At 48.4% G+C, this 20,458-nt stretch overlaps 2 protein-coding genes and 1 long non-coding RNA gene across 4 annotated transcripts in view; 2 read left to right on the top strand and 1 right to left on the bottom strand.

Annotated features, from left to right (window-relative positions):
* The first annotated feature begins 2,076 nt into the window (after positions 1–2,076).
* On the top strand, positions 2,077–5,017 carry LOC118507337 (apolipoprotein D). The gene is made up of 5 exons (XM_036045729.1): positions 2,077–2,296; positions 3,917–4,162; positions 4,232–4,487; positions 4,550–4,706; positions 4,792–5,017. Exons 2-5 carry the CDS (start codon positions 4,019–4,021, stop codon positions 4,904–4,906), a joined length of 672 nt encoding a protein of 223 aa, XP_035901622.1. The 5' UTR covers positions 2,077–2,296; positions 3,917–4,018; the 3' UTR covers positions 4,907–5,017.
* Positions 5,018–13,375: 8,358 nt separating this feature from the next.
* LOC118507350 overlaps positions 13,376–20,458 on the top strand; it is a 32,650-nt gene continuing 25,567 nt past the window's right edge. The window contains exon 1 of one of the 2 annotated variants that reach the window (XM_036045761.1): positions 13,376–14,164. The gene's annotated coding sequence lies outside the window, so the exon portion shown is untranslated. The remainder of the gene's footprint in view (positions 14,165–20,458) is intronic. The other variant, XM_036045768.1, reaches the window with a different exon arrangement.
* Positions 15,097–20,088, bottom strand: LOC118507363. The gene is made up of 2 exons (XR_004905630.1): positions 19,523–20,088; positions 15,097–15,540 (listed from the first exon to the last, which is right to left on the bottom strand). It is a non-coding gene; the product is annotated as an uncharacterized LOC118507363 (long non-coding RNA).

The raw sequence follows: 20,458 nt of genomic DNA on the forward strand, positions 1-20,458 counted from the left end.
CTTAATTTTGCCACCATCGAAAATTCTAATAATTGAGGGTAGACAAAACATTGGAGCTAGACTTTTTGAGGATACAAATATTGGAGATGCCTGTATTGCAGCAGGTGTCGCAGAGTTCCGTAAGTACTCCGAATTCATCTCTGGAAGCTTTAACTGATGCTCGAAAATCTCAGAACTCAGAGCTACAAGAAATCCACCGTTAACGGCAGAACCCATCTCTGGTATCTTGAGATAATGGTCAAAAATCTCAGAACTCAGAGCTACGAGATATCGATCCTTAACGACAGAACCAATCCCTGGTAGCTTGAAATAATGCTTCAAAATCTCAGAACTCAGCTACAGGAATCCAACCCTTAACGGCAGAACCCGTCTATGGTAACTTGAAATAATGTCGAAAATCTCAGAACTTATAGCTACGAGAAATCAACCCTTTACGACAGAACCTATCTCTGGAAGCTGGAACTAATGCTCCAAAATCTCTGAACTCAGAGCTTCAAGAAACCTATCGTTGATGGAAGAACCCGTCTCTGGTATCTTGAGATAATGCTCAAAATCTCAGAACTCATAGTTACAAGGAACCAACCCTTAACGGCAGAAACCATGTCTGATAACTTGAACTAATGCTCTAAAATCTCAGAACTCAGAGCTGCAAGAACCCAACATATTCTAAAATCTGAAAGTAAAATGACAGCACCGTCAGTCTCTTGTTCAAGAAACAAAACAGGCCTAGATATATCCAACAACCATATCAGTTTCCTTCTTCACATGCGTATCATTTTCCACAGGTATGACTTCGTTTTCCACTGATAACGCATAAATCGAAGACTGCACCCGGTCTCCCGTCCCGCCGCTCCGCAAGTCCACAGGGAGCGTATCGTTGCGTTGTCCGGTACCTGATTTAGAAAAAGTGATCCAGATCCACAGTCCGGTTCCACCCGTTTTGCTCCGTCGCTTCGAAGCCTCACAGCGCTAACTGTTTTCCCCGCCGCCAATATATGCGTGAGCGCGCGTGCGTGCGAGTGTGTGTGTGCACCTCTTTTTATTTATTTGCTCAGTTTCTTCGGTTTCCCTAAACCACCGGGACCGCCTAGGATGGCAAAACCCTTTACGATTTCATCGATCGATTCCAAACCTGACAAGGTCCGGTGTTTGCGGGCTCCTGAAATAGTTGCGATGAAATCCAACCTGCCTCGGGGCGGGACCAACCTCCGAAACGACCCTCTCCCCCCCCCCCCCCGTCTCATGCGTGCCATCACCGTGCGCGTCTGTCGTCTATGTTACCCCAGATCTACTGTTTACTGCCCTTTTTCGTTTGACGATTGACTCGCTGCCCTACAGAGACGATCCCGCCCGCTAGAGCGGACGGTGGAGATGGGAAGTTGTTTGGGTTTTTATTTTCCCATTCCCGCCGCAGTCGCCGTATCGTTTTTGGGGCCAACCGGATATACCTTAGACCCCGCTCAGAGACTGTCCGAAGTCGCGTCACACCGACAACCGTGACAGCAGCAGCAGCAGCGAAAGATGAAGTCTGCCTAGTTGACAAGGCCTAACTTGGTTTGTTTACTGTGCCTACGCCGGTGTTCACAGCTCTTGGAAAACTTTCCGTCCACAGCCTGGTGATGCGACCTTGGTTCCACTGAACCAAGCTGTATTGTGGGCTATTCCTTTCCCGTGGAGCAACAACAAAAAAAAAAACGGGAGGCGCACTACTGACAACGCTGAAACACTTTCCTAGCGAGCGGGTTTTGTTGCTTAGTTTGGTGCTGGCGCGACAGATCCTGTTCCACTTCTGTTGCGGAGTGAAATCATATCGGGTCCGTTTTGTTGCGAGCTGAGCATCAAAACTGTACACACAGCTTCACTGCTTATCTTTTGTTGCTGACGTCACGCGGTGAGCGAGTTCTTGGTAGTGAGGTTCTGAGCTGAGGTCACGTTCTATCGTAGGATTGTAGTGTGTTGGAGACGTCAGTTCGACACCAACGATTACTGACATACTCTCAGGCTATTCGGCTAAGGGTTCCAACAGCATCTTGTACGTTCTAGAATAGCTATTCGGGTATGAGATCGTCAGTATCCAGTATCAGCATTCTTATCAGGAACTCTCAACGCTCTCGCTTCTCGTTGATGAAGCTATCGCTGTTGCCTTTAGCCAGCGAACTAAGCTAGCATTCATTCCGGATACATCTGCTAGCGCGTAGTACTGCTCAGTTTTAGTTCTATCGCAGCCAAAGACACAGCTATCCTACACCGAGGAGTGTTTTCGTTGTTGGATTGTGTGATAGACAGGAAATCGTTTGTAAGTATTGATGTGTCATCGATCAGCATCAGCATCATTCAACCGCATCAGGACTCAACCAGGACGTCAGCCATCTTGATTACTAATCGTCGTGGATGATCACTGCGCTACTATTACTAGGAGCTGGAGCTCTCAACAAAAAACAGTCACAAAGAAAATAATTCGCTAGATACTTAATTTGATCGTAATTTTCCGTTTCTTTGCCGAGAGCAAAACCATAATCTCTCACGCGTGCTTTACGCTTACTACTTGCTCGCCATGATTGTACTTCCGCTCAATTTCCAACCACACAAATCGCCTGCCAGCGCGCGTGGCACCGGGGCTGGTTTAATTAATTGCTATTTTCCAAATAATTTTCACCGCGCCCAACCCGCGTGGAAATTCAAATCAATTGCTTCATTCAAGCGCCTAAACAAAACAGTCAGTACGGGGTGCCCCCCCGCTGGGCATCCTAATCCCACCGATCTTCCGGATGTTAATTGACGTTTTCGAATAGATAAATACATAAAATCGGTGAGCCAACAACAGTTGCGGTGTAAAAACTGCCACCACGGGGGTTAGCAGCTAAGGAAGTGTCGGGGGTTTTTTGCCTGGTGAGAAGTGTAGCCGCCGGATTTTTCTTTTTGTTTGTTGTTTGTTTCGCACCGGAGCTTTTTTTTATTCGGTGGATCGATTTTCGCTTCCTTTTATTGCTGCTGCCCTGCATTTGCTTTTGTTGCTTTTAATTTCTTTTTTTTTGCGGGGTGTTTGGTGTGTTGTGCTCCCCCCCCCCCTCCCTCCTCCCCGAAGGTGCTGGAATGCTTTTTCTGCTTTCGAACGAAATTTACCGATACGATCGCGGAGCCAATAATTTAAAACGCCAAAGACACAGACACCCGATCGAGTGAGACGGAGCGTGCGAGAGTGAGAGATCGCGATCAGCAGCAAGCGAGCGAACGAGATCTCTAGTCAAAGAAAAAGGGACAAAGAAAAAAGAAACAATCTCCATTCAGATCTTTCAGGCACGGCATCCCATCGGGCCAGGTAGGGTTCGGCACCGTCGAAAGCTCCCCGGGGGTGAAACTGTGGAGTCGTCGCCACCAAAAAAAAAAATCGAAAATGATTTGCTTCATTTGTTTTCGCCAATCAAATAAAACTGTACAAACATTACTGATGGTCGGTTCGGCTGATGATCCGTACCTGCAGTACCTGCGGGTTCGCGAGAGACGCACGGAGGCGGAGTGTGTGTGTGTGTGTGCTGCCGCAAAGGAAAGTGGCAGAAAAGGCAGACATTGAAGCATCCAAGAAGTGTAGCCCTTGAATATCGCCCCTTCTTTGGCCAAGTCGCCAAGCGAAAGTTTCCCAGCTGGCGCAAAGGAAGAAAATATAGTTTTTCTCCCACCTCCCAGGAAGGTGATGGGTCCTCACTTCCTCTGACGCACAATATGGTTTGCGCCTCGGCGCTTCCCACTCGCTCACCATGTTGTCCTTTGATTGCGCCGAAAAACAAGAAGCAAAAATTGGCAAATATGGTGCGATTATCTCTGCGTTAAATCGTTTGAAGATCGTGCTGTGTACCGTGATGGTCAATTAGCCACCATTTTCCCTGATGGTAATTTGATACTACGTCCGCATCCGCAGCTACAACAAGATTACTACATCCGGTGCCATACCGGTGCGTTTGGCGAAGAGACGTGCAACAGTGTGCGAGAGATCCCACCCCGCGCAACGCTCCAACTAAGTATGGGTCGTGCGGTGAAGCGAGTGACGTTCGGTGAGCGAGTAGCCTTCAGCTGTCTAATAATAGCCCTGCTGCTAACACTCTGCATAGACGATACGGCCAGTCAAATATCGCGCCGACGTCCCCGTAATGACAAGTGCCCGAAGGTATGGTATCAACGTTAATCCCTGCGCCCCCATGAAGTGCTCCTCCATTTCGTTCTTCCCCGCCTTCAGGTGCGTGCGATGCGCAACTTTGGGCTGAACGCAATGATGGGCTCCTGGTACGTGATACAGTACTTCGCGTCGACCGAGATGTTTCCGGAGTATGGCTGTATGCGCAGCTCGTTCGTCACCTCGGACGGGTTCGTGACGATGAACTTTACCTACGTGTTCCTGGAGGACCCGCAGGCCACCTTTCAACAAGGTAACATCACCTGGATCATACCGGACTATGCGCAACCGGCTCACTGGGTACACGCGGAAAGTAGCTGTAAGTATTCGAGCAACTGGATGCTAGATACTTTGTAGATGAATGTCTGGTGCGACTTTCAGACGAGGAGATCTACAACACATACGTGATCGATACGGACTATCGCTCCTGGGCGCTCATCATGCACTGTGCGGAGAAGACCAAATCGCAGAAGTATCTGTCGGCGCTGATGCTCGCCCGCGAACCGACGCTCGGTCAAAACGTGATCAATTTCTTACGGTAAGAGCGTCCCATTTTCGCCGGCACTACTATGTCGCAACACGTCACCATGGGTGTCCATTTTTTTCTTTTGCATGCTTCACAGCGAAAAACTGCCACGGTACGATATCGATGTGGAAAACATGTTTCCCATACCGCAGGACAACTGTACCAGGATGGGGGTCGATGCATACGCTTACTACGCGTACAACACGTCTTAGCATGATGCGATTAAGGGGTTGATTGGATGCAGTTGTCAGTGAGTTTTAGTAGATAATAATTGAATAAAACGCCACACACATGGGGACACTGTCCGCAGTATGGAGAAGCGATTCGAGAGGATTATTAATTTAAGCTCATTACATCGTAATTGGCTGCCGGACGATTTCTTCAATGGAGTCACCGCCATCGAACTGGAGGAAGCACGGACCTGACGAGGTTCGTCTCCCCCCCCCCTCTCTCTCTCTCTCTCTCTATGGTATGTCGTACTTATTTCACCTAACCAACTTTACGATTGGTAGTAAACATGATTAGAAATCGCTTGATGATGACTATCAAACACCGTGCCAGGTTTCGGAACCCATACGGTATCACCGGGGAGCAACCCGCCGCTTCAATGTCCGGCAGATGTCCGCAGATGTCTCGAGCAAAGTGGTCGGCACACTGGTGACACACAGTGCCACATTGCCGGGACTGGGACGATCGGGGCAGCGGGCAGTAGGTTTCACCTGATTCGCCACGGTACACCTGACGGTTATTGGCGAACGGTTTTATGTTTTTTGCCAAACCGAAACCCTTCGGACGCGAGAAAGTCGCAACGAGCTGCGAGAAAGGAAAGTCGTGTGGCGTGCGTGGCGTAGAGAAATGTGCGCCAGGATGGAGCGAGGAGGGGGTAGAAGAGGGGCGTACAACCCGCCACCGAATCCACCGAAGCAATCCTGGGATTCTTCTTCTTGGAGAGAACGGCTCCCTTAACATGGTGGTGGAGGCCGCAAATCTTCACACACACACACACACACACACAGAAGAAATAAGTCAAACAGGTACTCCATCAAGTTGCCGTTTTTGCTGTTGTTTTCTTTCGCCATTTTTTATTTTATTTTGTTCTTAACCGGTCACCGGGTGTGTTGATGGTGGTCCGGTTCGGTTGGTTAAGGTGGGAGGGTGGGAGGGTGAAGCCTGGATAAGAGTGTCGCATTGCGAGCTCCGGTAAAGGGAAGCTCAAAAAACAAACATAGCGCACTGACACAGCGCTCAAATGGCGGATGACAAGCGGCGGCGGCTGCTGCTACTACTGGACGTCGGACAGGTATATCTGTCCAGACTCCATTCCATTTCTGAATGGGAAGTTGATGAAAAAGTAGTCAAACGAGAAAAAAAAGATGGCGAAGAATGTGAAGAGACTGGATGGGTGGGGGGAAGAAGAAACCGATAGAAAGAGAGAGAGAGAGAGAGAAAAAAAAACGGGGGAAGAAAGCACTAGATGCACTGGCCATTTTCTAAGGCACAGGAACCTTTCTCGAATGCGCATCCCGTCCCCAAGTTAACAAAACAAAACAAGATGAAAAAGTGGGCTCCAAATCGGCCACTCGGCAGTGCAACCAACGAGCCAACCAACTGCCAGCTCCCGGCGGCAGTTGCCGTTTTGCTCAAAGCGTGCAACAAAATGCACGCCTCGGCAGATGGCGGCGAAAGGTATAAGGTACTGGCCGGTGCGGTACATCCTCTTATCGATAAAAATAAAATAATATAACAAGCTTGATGGTTTCATGGGACCGTCGGTGGCATGGTTGGTGGTCCCCCGTCCGGTGGGACCGATCGTCGAGGCCTGCCGGTCCGGACGAGGCGGACCCAAGCAACTCTAGTCTCTGGTCCGGTTTCCGTTTCGGTGTCTGCCCAATGCCGACTCACACACCGGCTCGAAAGTGAGAACGAGCGTCCAGGCAAAAGGCCCTCCAATTCCTACCAGGAGTTTATTTATCGCAGGCTGTGAGGTTTTGTTTTCGTTTGATTTGTTCGCCCTCTCTATCGCTAACTAGTTTTTAGACCGCCGGTATTTTTTTTTTTTTGACAGCTAGTGACGTGCGCTAGTAGCTATCGGGCTCTCATATCTGCCCAAACCAAATCACGCGCTCTCTGTGTGAGTGTGCGTCGGTACAACCGATTGACAGCAGTCAAACGTCAACTTAGAAACCGAACAAAAAACCAGGCACACTCACACCTGCGAACAAGTGCCCGGTGGATGTAAGGCTTTCTCCGTGTCCGCGAAAAACTACGCCAGTGACATCCTTTCGGGCTATTCTATCAATCACGCGCCCATGACGACGCCGTTCGTCTGGGTTTTCGAATGGGGGAAAATCACAATTTCGCTTGTCTGCATAACTTGCGTATTCCGTTCTGTAGACGATGCAAGTCCTAACGTAGGAGTGAAAGAGAGATAAGAGCTAGCGATAGTTCAAGTGCGTACGTGTGTATGCATATGAGTGACCGTATTGCTTAAACGATGCACGCACTCGGGGCACTGCCCTTCCCCTGATCCCGAGCAAAACCCCGACCCAGCTCGATGGCCCGGTCAGTGCCGTCGGTAGAAAGAAAACAATTACAATGTAGATGGCCACGCAGATAACGATGTGTGGTATTGTACGCCGCTGCTCTGTGAACAAGTGGCAGCAGAGTGTTAACTAGACCGCCATTGGCGAGCGTGCTTGGTGCGTGTTTTGCACACTTATCGTCGACTTATCGTGCGGAATTGAGTTGGGATTTTTGATTCTGAGAAGCAACTCTTCCCCGCGTGGTGTGTTTCATTCTCCTCGCTTTCCTTCGCAATTTAAGGTTCTTCCGGTGTATCCTCCGTGTTGCGTGAAAGGTGCGCATTGGGAATCGCGACACGGCATTCGCTGCCAACGGTGGCGACCCGGCTGCCCACACACCCTCCCCGCGCAACCTATCCCAAATGTGGATGCTCGTCATTCATGCCCGAGGTCGTGTTTCGACACTTTTATTTTGTGCCTCTCGTGAAACGCAGCTCGCTGGAAACTCTGACCTCATTTGGTGGAATCCACTTAACGTCTTCTCCTCCTGTGCTCTCTGTTCCCCCAGCAGCAGCAGCAGCATCTGAAGGAGCAGCGGTGGCGGTGATGATGACGACCACGACAACGCGGCGAGCGGCGCAGTTACCCTTCGGGCGTATGGCGGCATGCCGCGGAAGCCGGGGCTCACTCTCACTCTTCGGCGAACTTCACTCGGGTGCTGACAGGTAGGGCAGGCGCATCGCACACACAACATCTTGCGGGCCTTACAGTGACATTCCATCGTTCCAAGTTCCCCCTTCATTTCTCGCCGGTCCTCACGCACGCCAGTTCTTCCAGGGCAGCCTCTCGTTTTCTTTTACACCCCTTTCTACGCGGGGTCTCGCGGGCCCCTGGGTGGTGTGGTGGCGATGGGAAGTGACAGAAGTGAGGTGTAGTCGCGTTGGTCAGCAGCCGGCACAGAGGCATCCCGCACTGTCTTGCACTACTAGCCTATCCGTCTAAACTCGATGCGTCCCGTACCCATATGCGATGGGAAGCGACTCGTGGTCTTGCTGGAAGAGCGTCAGCCAGCCAATCGATCGAACCCGGACGGGAACGAGTACATGGAGGGCAAGGAAAATATTTGTGACTGATTTCTTTTTTTTTTTGCCCTAATGGTATTTTCTTTCCCTTTCGTTCCGTTCACTGCAAAACCTTCCCATCGTGCGATAGGCCGCAGCGGTAGAAGACTTCTCTCCCGCAGCAAGGGGCAGCAAGGGACAGAAGGTACGTGTGAGACTAGCTGCAAGCGGGGTAGTGAATGGGTTCAGATCGGAAACCGGTCAGCCATGCTTCTCAATCATCTTCACGTGGATCACGTGTACGCTTGTGGTCGCCATAGTTGCGCATCGAACCGCCGTCTCCCCGCCTGGTGGCCCGGAAGGGGGCCGAGAAGTATGGCTTCTGCACTTGACTAATGGGTTTCGAATCAATGCAGCTTCGGCATGTTAGATACGCGCGCCTGCACGCCGGGAAGAGGAACCGCCATCTCCCCATATCCGACACCTGAGCATACCAGATGTAGTTCTACCTGCTCTCAGGATCCCCCGGTCCCTTTTGGAGCCGGAGTTTTTGTTTTTGCAAGCCTTTTCACCGGATCCGGATAACCCGTAAAAGGCGCAGAGCCAAGGGTTTCTGGGTGAAACGAAGCGCATGCTGAGCTGGCCTGTGATGCGTGCTCGGGCTAGTGCTGGGAACTCAAATCCGGGAGGAAGCTCTCTAATGAAGCTCCAAAAATGGGGGGAAAAAGAAAAGTCATAAATAGCTAAAAATAGTATCTGTCAACAGTGGGGACCTCAATGTTCGGGTGCATCATCATTGATCAAGTGTTTGGCGAAGGGAGAGAAACACGGGAAAACGTCAACACTGCACGTGTGTACACATCTGATTTTCGTGTACTTTACGTTTGTTTGGGTCCTAAATTCCGGACACCTGTGGTGTAAACAGTGTCTTTAAAATCAATACCGTGATCGATGATCGTGGGGATGAGCAGGGAAGATTTTCTTAAAGCTCGTAGCGAGAAAAGAGGTGGACAGATATGAACTAGCTAGTATAAGTGATACCAAATCACCTGTCAAGAATCAATAAGCAGAAAAAAAGTGAGCAAGTATTTGCCCTACATCTGGAATGTCTGAGGCATCTGAGCATGGAAATTCTTGGAGGCACCTGCCGATGTCCTTCAATTCAAAGGGTAGAAAGTGTCAGCAAGGAGCCTTACACTATAAGACCGGAAAAATGCATACAGCACTTAATCATTTAACGATCCTGGTTGTATGTGTTTTCCACGGCAAAGGAATTGTTACCACTCGCACCTGTCAGGTAAGCGAAACACACGGTGGAAAACATAAAATAATAGTGCACCGTGGTGTACAGGACAAGCCCGACCAGGTCCCGTCATCTTCGTCAACATCATCAGGTTAGCAAAAGTGACAACCAATGAAGTTGAAAGAAGAGAATAAAAACTGAATTACAAAAAGAAAAGACAAAGCTGCACAAAAGAAAACGAAAACAACGAAAAGAAAACTGTAGAAAACTGGTCGAAAAAGGGAAATGAAGGTCTGGAATGTGCGAATGGGAAACAAGGGAAAGATACCGAACGGGGAGAAGAAAACGGGAGGCGTGAAATGGAGGAAAGCAGCAGCAGAAAAAAAAAACAAAAAGAAAAACAAGAAAAGAGCAAAAAAGGCACAGAAGGGAAAACACATTCACATGAGGCACAAACTGGCAGCTCCTAAAACCCCGCCCGATCCCTATCATTCCGCTCAGTTATGAGGTGTGGATTCGCGGCGAAGCGAAGATGGAAAGGGATGTCAACCTACTAAACGTGAAGCGATGGAACGAAGTAGGAATAAAAAAAATCACACACACACACAAATGCAGAAGGCATTTCGCTTGCCGAAATAAAAACGGCAACAAACCTTTGCGCCGAAAAAAAAAGAAACAAAAAAGCTAAACGCCCCGGGGCCAGAAGCGAGCCCGAATGAAAATGACTCGGGCAAAGAAAACAAAAAACGCGGAAGAACAGCAGCAGCAGAAGAAAACAAAAAATTGGCAAACATTTTGCGCACCCCCGGGAAGAAAGTCGCACCGGGGCAGAAAGCTTGTGAACTGAATAAAGATATATAAAACACGAAAATAACACTATCACTCAAAATTGGCACTTTCCAAAAAACGGAACGAGCTTTTCCCGTTACCATGCCCGTCGGTTTCAGCCGCACCATTAAGTTGGGTGCCCTTGGCCCATCCCATCAGATTAGGTCGTTGCAGAGGACGGGACTGATGTAGGAGGTTGGAGGTGTCAGGATTCGCGATTCTGAGTAGGTTCGTGTTTGACAGATGTTTGCCGTAGTAAACCTTGACCTGATTCTAGAACTGAAAATGTCTCAGATACAGCTAGTAGACATCCAACAGTATTATCTGCTTCGGAAAGACATAGAATTAACATCAAGATAGATTCTAGCATCTAGAATTCAATACCCTTGATAACACGTCCAAAACAAAACCAAAGGGTATAGAGCTAACGAAGAGTGAACGTACATGTCACGTCAACCATTCGCATGACACGCATAGACGTCGGCAGCGTTCGGGTGCGCGCGAATGATCTTGATCCGGATCTTAGGTTAACGGCCTGCTTATCATTTTCCGCACATACTCGCACCGACTGGAAGTTCGAAAGGAATTATTCAGTGGCCTCAAAATAATGCATTCCATCCAGCTGGAATGGATTCCATCTCGCACCACGCACCGGACCACCAGCTACGGCATTATATCTCCGGCACGGTACGGATCCGGTAGAAAGGTTGGGCTGGTCACTCCAATGCTACTAAAAAACACACACACACACACACACACATACACACTAAAAGAAGCTCACTTCACAGGGTAGATGGACAGAAGCAAGCAGCACGGCGGAATTCTAATTGGTCGAAAGTGGTACGAAACCGAACTGCTAGGGTGGACAGTTTTATTTCTGTTCGTGGCAACTCCCATTACCTGCTCTCCTCGCGCTTTCCCACCGTCTCCATTCGTCCCTCAAACCCCCTCTCCCTCTCGCTGCCTAACGGGCTCAAAGCCTACCGATCACAGTTTCGGGGTGGCTACTAGACTAGAGCCACCACATACACCCAACAGACATTGGGATCGTTTTCCGGTTCCGTTCGGCGGTGGAGCTGGACAACCAAAACGCGAGCAAGAAAAACCCAAAACCGGGTCATAATCGGCATTGCGATTGTTTATCGCAATCGATCGCATCGCTCGGTTTGGTCCGTTCGACGTTGACGGCTCCGTCGACATTGGGACATTAGTTGGGTGAAATTGGGTACCGTTTCCGGCAACCGCTTCCAGTGTGGTGGCACTGTTTGTTGCGAAAAAGGAACAAACGGTACCACCCAAACCATGGCTCGGAAGGGAAAATATAAAGAGCCTGCGCCTAAAGTCTTGCGTATGCCACACCTGTGTGCGACCGGAGCCACAACACGCACCCGCAAAACCCAAACGGACCCGCCGACAATCAGGTCAGGTGTGCGCAATTGCGAATTCCGGATCCGTTTTGCAGACAAACCGTGTAAATATGGTCGTTAAACAGTGGTTTTTATGTCACACAGGGAGGACCGCTGGTGTCATCCAGGAGCCGGACCCAGACGGAACCGGGCCACATGGCTGCACCGATGGCTGCACATTCGGGCGATGCGAAAAGTTAATGAATAAAAAAACGGAGAAAAAAGAGGAAACTTTCATAGCTCAATTAAGCGGGAGGATTATTTCGATAAGCTTATTTTTACTGCAAGCCGGCTTTAATTGGTGCTTACCGTCCGGTCCGGCCGGTGGGATGCGTGCGTGGTGCCGGGGCATCGCTAGCGCCGGAGGTGTGCCGGCCCGGAGGAAAAAGGCTTAATAAGATGTAAACGTCAGGTGGGTGCGCCTTTGAATGTTTGCCTAGACGTTTAGCTGCACATTAGTGGACTAATCCTTACGAATGGGGCGATAGGCGTGAGAAACTTTACCAGACATTGCGACGACGTGCTGGCTTGGCTATGAAAGCTGAAGATGAGATGACGTGCAAAACTTCATTACCGGCGCCACAAGAATCTTAACCAGCCTCTCAGCTCTCTCCAGTGTTTGATGCCTTGCTATGCCCTGGTGACCAACATTTGAGCAGACCGTCGAGAATAAAAGCTTGACCTTGAGAGAACCCCCCCCCCTCCATCTCCAGGTAGACTGTGAACGATCCATCAGAACTCTTAGCTCTTAAACCTGTTTCTGGTGCGTGAAGCTCATCAACGTCAGCGGGATCTGTCATCCCGCGGGAGGTAGAACATCTGCTCTCGAGAGTTTGCGCAGTTGCCTTGGTCTGGGAGAATATTCGTGTCGCTTTCTTTTTCGTGCGAGAGTGAAATGTCCGGCAGTTGCGGCTCTTGAGTGGTGTGTGCAGAAATGGTACTTTGCCTCAGCTGGGAGTCCCACCGGAGGTCAGGTGCGTAAATAAGCCTGCGTACGAATGTACTTCTCTCTCACACACATGCGTATTTTCGTTTCACTCTACCGGAGGCTCGTCACTAGCTTGGAGGCACGGTGTTGAGGCAAGAGTCTGCAGATGATCACTACCATACTCCATCTCTCTCAGTTTTCTGTTAGCCCAGTGCGCACCTCAGAGATCTTCTGGCACGGTGAGAAAAGAAAGCCTCGCGATGCTGTAGGTAACGCACTACAGAAGAGCACTCGCCAACTGTACACGAGCGAAATGACGCAAAGCCCCGCTCTCGGGGTTTTGCTTTCTTTCCGTAGAGAAAAAAAAAATGCCGGCGAAGCCTCCTGGAATGACCACGTGTGTTTGTTTTTTTTCTCTCTCTCACTATCTCTCTCTCTCTCTCTCGCCTCTTCTTTTCGTTTTTGCACCATTGCCGCGCGGCTCGATGAAGCCTCCCACAGAAAACCCCCCGTGCGATCAAGTAGTGGGCCCGGCGCGAGACCGAAGAAAGTCGAAAGAGGAGAGCACGGTGAAAGAAAACAAGAAGGTAGCATCCATCTCGGAGACAGAGCGAGCGAGCGAGAGAGCGGGAGCGAAAGAAAAAGGCAGTAAAACGCCGCTAGGTGGCTTTTGAGAATGGGGGAACGGGGGCCTGGAAGTGGTGGCGGGGTGTGGTCCATACATCATCATCTGCGCCGTTCGGAGCAAACCGGTGGACCCGGTGCTCACACGGATCGACTATAACGCTGAAAGCAAACAGGTGAATTAAACATTCTGCCATAGACAACCGTGGTGTTCGGACGCGCCGGCTTACCAAAATCGCAAAACGCGCCCAAGGTTCAGGACCCTAGTGGTAGTGTTGGCTACCGCTGACTCCTGGTGCTTATCAGCGGTTCCAGTGTTTGTGTAGGAACGGTCGCTGGTCACATCCTAAACCACACAAACAACACGCAGTTCATCATCACACCTCAACCAGCGCGGATGCTGGGACGCTTCGGCGACGACTCGACTGCGGGACCTTAATATTTAGTCGTTCGGTTTCGGGATTCAAATTGACAGTTGCATCGGTGCAAACGAGCTCTTGAAAGATTTTGTGGTAAAACAAAAAAAAACTCGCGTACTACAGGTGTGAGTGTAAGTGAGTGTTGAACGGAGTCGTGTGATATACGGTGCCGTCCCAAGAAGGCAAACCGGATCGGATTATTAGTGCACCGTGTTGTGCTGCTGCTGCTGCTGTGAAACAGTAGCATTGTGACTGTGAACTAAGCTGTGGTGTGTGAGAGTGCAATCATATCGCTCCAGTAGACAGATCAGTGCCAGGTGTACTTAGTAGTGCGAGTGTACGCAGCCACCACAGTTGTCTCCTTACGTACGCAGCCGTTTGCCAGTTGACAGTTGATCGTGTTTACAGCGGTACGCTTCACCAGTGAAATAATAACAAGGTGAGAATGATGAGTGAATCATACTGGTGTGCTTGTGCTACGATATCTATATCCTTAGCTTCTTTCTCCGTACCGAGTGTCCTTTTGAAGTGTAAAGGGAAACATCAGATGTGTACAGTATTGATTAGCATTGAAATCTCAAACGAGCTGAAGATGGGACCATGGCTAGGACCATCTCTTCATCTCTCTCTCTCTCTCGTTAGCTATTACACAAACGCATACAGGCATTATATGACAACTCCGAAATGTCGTCCAGAACCGTTGGTTGGAGCGGTTTGTCGTCTATCAACAATCAATAACCTAACCTGCATCCTGCATTCACTACCTTCAACCTAGCTAATACTGCATGTGTTTTTGTGTATGTGTGTGGGTATCTCGAGAGAGAGAGAGAGAGAGAGAGTGAGAGATGATTAAAGCAGAGCTATTCTCAAAATGGGGAAGTCCGATGGCCGGGGCGACAGCGACGCCGGTCTTCACACGGCAGGACCGGCATTCAAATCGCAGCTAGACCGTCTCCCCGTACACAGGGCTGACTACTTTGCTACGGGTAAAATTAAGTCACAGAAAGCCACAAATGTGGCAGGCCGAACAACCTCTCGAGGTTGTGTAGTGCCAAGCAAGAAGAAGATTCCCAAATGCCGGTGTGCCCAAAGGTCGGTGCCCTTTCTACCGAGCACAGTTTCGCACGGCCTGTCAAGCGTCCAGGAAGAGGTCGGATGCAGTTCTTTCTTTATACCGTGATCGGGGTCGACGCACACACGTGATAGTGATACTGAAAGGGTACAATTTGCAATCAGTCGCACGATTTCATCATGGGAAAGTGTACACCTAATTACTATCGGTCGCACATACACACAATGAATGACGGTTGTTGGTGTGACTTTTCAATACAACAGGATGGGATGGATGTGATAAGAAGAAGAAAACACGAATCATGAACTATAGGTTTTTATTATCGGGGAGAAACGAACAAAAAAAAATCTGGCAGAAGATCAGGGTTCGTACCCTACCATGTACTTGCTTTATTGTAGTAATCTCTAAAGTCTTGAAGTGGAGTCTTGAAGACAAGCTTACCGAGCAAACTGAGACAGATATGTAGAGCAGTTAGTGGACCACAGCTCTTCGACTTCAGGTCTTTATGAGTAGGACTCACTTAGTTGAAGTTCTAGATATTCATTAGACGAGGCAGACCTCTGTGTCATCCTTCCGTAGAACGGTAGATCTCCTCCATGAGGAAGTATTACATTGGAGCGAGCTATGAATCATCGCCCCTTCGAATACTCGATCTATCACAACGAAATTCCACTGATCCTTTCCTTGTGCGTCCTCCAAAACTAGACCAATCGGTGAAAACTTCGCCGGGATCTCGAAACTGTCTAGAGAAGAAGAAAAACAAACGGGGAGTAAAAAAATTGCTAGAAAACACCAGAAACGAAAAAATTAGGGGGAAAAACACCAGAAACGAGGCTAATAAGTTGTGCCCATCGGAACCGTACCGTGCCACCGATTCGCGCAACCCATTAGCTAATGCTCATCAGCAATCCGTTGATTAAAATCGGTGTGTTTAATTTTCAAACCAGGAAACCATGAAGCTCATGCGTTAAAGCCGCATCGGCACCCATTACCTATTTCACTGTGCGCGCGGCCAGTATGGGATGAAAATCATAAATAATATATATTTCAGCCGGAATGTGGCTGGAATGGGAAACCCCCTGGTACGCACGCGCTCGTTCGCGTGTGTGTGTGTCGGGGGGGAGTTTATTTTGAGGTTAGTTCATTAATTTGTACATCCGTTACGGATGCGCAAACGATTTTTTGTTGTTGAGGGTGATGTATAGAATATGTTGTAACGGCGCATCGAACAGGTAGCTAGAGCGTTGGCCATGATTCGCTGGTATGTCAACTTTCGCCACCGTCCAGTTGGTTCGGACGGTTGGTTGCACCTGGCGCATTGGCTGGGCAGTAGGTTAGTAAGCTATCGGTAAAGACCCGTTTGTGCGGGTCATCTGCTGAACGCGTTAGCTCCCTTCATCATCGCACACACATATTAAAGGTGCACACCAACACTGCACCTACACGCACACAACTCCCTGTAACGTGAGTGAATCCCCAAAAAAAAAAAACACGGGGGTTCGTCGCTTGTTGCAAGTTTTTCGTTTTTCGCTGATAGATGACGCAGTGGGCCGCAACTTGGACTTGGTTGACACGGTGTTGATGGTGGTTTGACACTGTGGCCCAGAGAGTGACTGTTGGTCTGCCTGCATGCTCACAATCTCGCTGTTTGTAAATTGGAAAAATAAACAAGAAGTTGAATAGCTAAATCCAAATCTTTTAGCTATGCCAACATCTTGCCAAGTTGCCAATTTGAGGATGCGCTGGCACGGGCAGATAATGAGACTTTATCTAGCACCCACGCACTTGGACACGTGTAGACACCCACATGCACACACACACACACTCAATTACACCCACGCAACGCAGCACCAACTTCTTGGTGGGTTCTGTTTGACCGATGCTTCACGGTTCGCTGCTCGACGAAAACTGATCATACCGTGGTGCCGGTGTTACGCAGCAAGACATCGGATTGGTGATCCGCGCACCGTATTGACAATCCTGATCACGTACCGCCAACAAAACCCAAAGGGATGCGTACCCAACGCAAGACACACACAGGCGAAGAAAAAAAGCACCACGAACCCGAAACAAAACAATAATGCTTCATAAAGAATCCAATAGAAAAGAATGAAATGAATGAATAATAAAATGTTCAACGAATTTCGGGAGCCCCCACCGGCGGCGGGCACACACGGTGTCGTTACGCATGCAGCCAGCGTTGTCCCCGGTGGCCGGGCACCATCACACCGTGAGGTGTAAAGCCCGTGCCCGGTCCACACCACATCGGTTGCCAGCCAGTGGTTACCATCTAGGGGACGATAGCCGGGGCCGGATGAGGCCGACCTGGCCGAGGCTGATTAGCATGCAACGCACCTTGTGTGTGCCTGGTCGGTTGGTGGCCGGGACGGGCTTTGCGCGCGTCCCCGGGGTCTGGCGAAAGGAGGCACGAAACTTCCTGCGCTCGCGAGAGACCCTAGATGGATGACCCCACCCGCGTTAAACAATTCTCCGGCGGATGCACACGAATGGGCACGTACATTGGGGGAATGGTTCGATTGCCCGAGCGCTTCGCGTGACAGGTGATCGGGTGATTGGGCGGTGGACAGTCACAGGCGCACACACACCGTCATCGTACAGTGTGCCGAAATTGGATGTGCAAAACAAAAATGGTACGGTACGCGGTTCGTGCGGTAATCGAGCTAATCGCTAACGGGCAGCTTAACTTTGGTTTTCCAAATACAGTGATGAATTGCCACTCGGCATAGGGGTGGGTAAAGTGTCACGAAGAAGAAGAAAAAAATCAAGCCAACTGTCATAACATATCGCAACGAAATTCGTTAAAAATAAAAACAATTAAAATATTTTATTAATTGAATGAAAAATATGCAAAGCTGCCATAATCAGATAGCGAAACCGAGATAGAAAATCAAAAGACTGCAAACAAGTCGATTAAGCGACGAACCCCGATCGAACACTAAACACTCCAGCTTCAAATCGTTCAAAGGATAAAACTATCTAGCTTCATTGAAAATTGATAATCTTAATCATTTCAAAGATTAATACATAAAACAAAAACAATTTTACAATGACTGCTTTTGAGATTCAAAAGACTTCAACGCTCAGACTAAGCGATGAACCCCGATCGAACACCAAACTCTTGGGATAAAAGAGGGACATCAAATGTAAATGAGTTTTAATATATTTTTCTATGCAAAATAAAATAATTTAAAAATAAGCATTGATATCAAAATTGATGAAAAAAATCGTAATGTGTGAGAAAGGCAAATATGGTACTTCATATTAAAAAAAACAGCAACCGTTAAGCGATGCACTTCGATTTTAAACTAAACACTAGTGAGGTTTAGTAAAGGGTATTAGCGATCGATTGTCAGAAAAATTAACAGTTTTGATACAGTATCTAGTTTCGTCTGCCAAAACTTCTTTAAAAGCATGAAATTGACTTTGGTGTATGATTCAAAACAACATCAAGAAAAACGGCCTTGTGGCTGATCAATTTGAATAAAAGGAGGACTGCATAAAGGCTCCTTTATTATGACGGGGAGAAAAATAAGGCTTCAAGTCTTCATAGTACTGAATGAATGAAAAATTAGAGCAAAATAAACTTGAATGGTTCAAAAGACTTCAACACGAATTTTAAGCGAAGAACTCTTTTTTGGATAACTCCACTGTTACCGTTGAAGCAGAAATTTCATAGCAACTCTTAATAAGCCAAAACAAACACAAAAAATCATTGCATAGAAATGCCCAGAAAACAACCTTATAATAGTAAAATCTCTCCGTAAAATTCAAAACATTTCAAGAAACATTCTAAGCAATGAACTCCACTTTGCAATCATAACTGTTGGGATTGAAGCAATACATCAATATCAGCACTACTAGACGATTAAATAGATTGTCAAATAAATAATTATTTCCTAAAACAAACATAAAATAGTGATAAAATACCTTAGTTAGCTCAAAAGATTCAAAAGACTTCAACACACAGCTTAAGTGACGAACCCTTTTCGACGCTCTCAAACCTTTATTAGCACAGTTAGAGAAAATAACAGAAGTATTTTTAACATTGAAATTAATGAAAATGGAAAAGAATAACCCAGAATTGTGAAGGAAATTGTCATAAAACATCCAAGATAGCACAAGCAATTCAAAAGACTTCAACACGCCTTGTCTAAGCGACGAACCCCCTGCTTCGAATGGCTAAACTCTCGCAACCAAACACCCAACAGCTGCTGTTGACAGTTTCTCCAAAATTTCCTCAACCCAAAAAAACCTGCCTGTCACGCGCAGTTGTCATTTCGTATCGATCGAGTTCGATCCAATGTTAAGCGCTACTCTTAAGCTACCCATCACAATCGGAAAGGCCGAAAGCGACATTTCTTCCTTACCCTTCTTTTTTTCCTTCCTTTTCGGAGGAAGCGACCCTGCAGGCCTATTGACCTGCTATCACGGACGCTCGCGCAGGTTGTGCCGGAGGGAGGGGGGGGGGGGGGCAGATTTGCAAGTTCGTGCCGGGGAGCGGGATGCTTATAATTCGGGGCAACGCATGTGTCGCTTTCAAGTTTTTTCGTTCGATGGGAGTAGCAACAGCAGCAGCAAATAATAGGAGCGAACAAAAAGGCGCGTTTCCTTCCCTGCCCGAGGCGCACGCAAAGAGACCGAGAGTTTCCGTCACTCGACGGTGAGATGAAGTATGTGTGTGTGTGTGGCTGTTTCGCTGATTACCTTTTTGGCCAGGATGGTTGCATACCGATGGAAGGTTTGGAAACTTTTGGGCCAGTACGGGCCGGTCGAATACTCCGCGGGCGGTCGAAAACGGTTGGCGAGAGGTTGACTAGGTGGGTTGATGGGGTGGAAAAAAGAAAGAGCAGATAATAAATCCCTTTCACCTGTATGTTGGCAGGCGCTGGTGGGATTGTACGCGAAGGCGCAACAACAAAAAAACTATCCGATCAGATTGACGTTTTTACTGCTGCTCGTTCGAATACTCTCACTGAATAGAAAGATATGCGGCAGGAATCAATTCGTCGAGTGTTGTGGCTGTCGGGCGTTAGCACTCGTGAAGTGTCGCACAGGAATTTTAACATCATCAACCAAAAGCCAATTCATTCCGAAGCTAGACGTGCTGACGGTTGTGATTCACTGAGCAGATACAGGTTGTACTGAAGAGCCATGTTTGAACGTGTATCTCCATTCCCGCTGGCTGGGAACTCTTTCCATTTATGTAAATCACTTCAACCCGGGGCTACAAACCCCTCTGCTGCCCTCTTTCCGGCTTGTTTTTTTCCCCCAAGCGTACACCGAACCTGGTCCCATAAATAATCGATTAGCGTTCGATTAGCGAATAATCCAAAATGGGACTGGTGGATTTATTTCTCGTTACCATTTCGCTCGACTGATTGACCATTAATGTCACGCACGGATGCTGGACGTTCTGTGGGTGCATCGAGAAAGTACCGCGCCAACGGACCACTACGATTATTGTATGCAAAGTGCACAACCGCTAGGGAAACGGGGGAAACAAAACGGAAATGCCCAGACAAGGGTGAATTGCTGGGCGAGTGCATGCTAAATCTCGAACACCGAGTCAGAGCGCAACGTCTAGCCGGTCTCAAGGCCCACACGTCTGAGCGACTAACAGTTCCATTCAACCCGACTCGT

Source organism: Anopheles stephensi, chromosome X, assembly GCF_013141755.1.
Source record: "Anopheles stephensi strain Indian chromosome X, UCI_ANSTEP_V1.0, whole genome shotgun sequence".
Classification (NCBI taxonomy): domain Eukaryota; kingdom Metazoa; phylum Arthropoda; class Insecta; order Diptera; family Culicidae; genus Anopheles; species Anopheles stephensi.

What these genes read in the sequence shown, in the direction of transcription:
- LOC118507337 (XM_036045729.1), top strand. Translation starts at nt 4,019, where the DNA reads ATGGGTCGTGCGGTGAAGCGAGTGACGTTCGGTGAGCGAGTAGCCTTC. An exon ending in GTAATGACAAGTGCCCGAAG is followed by an intron (nt 4,163 to 4,231) that starts GTATGGTATCAA and finishes CCCCGCCTTCAG; the next exon opens with GTGCGTGCGATGCGCAACTT. An exon ending in GGTACACGCGGAAAGTAGCT is followed by an intron (nt 4,488 to 4,549) that starts GTAAGTATTCGA and finishes TGCGACTTTCAG; the next exon opens with ACGAGGAGATCTACAACACA.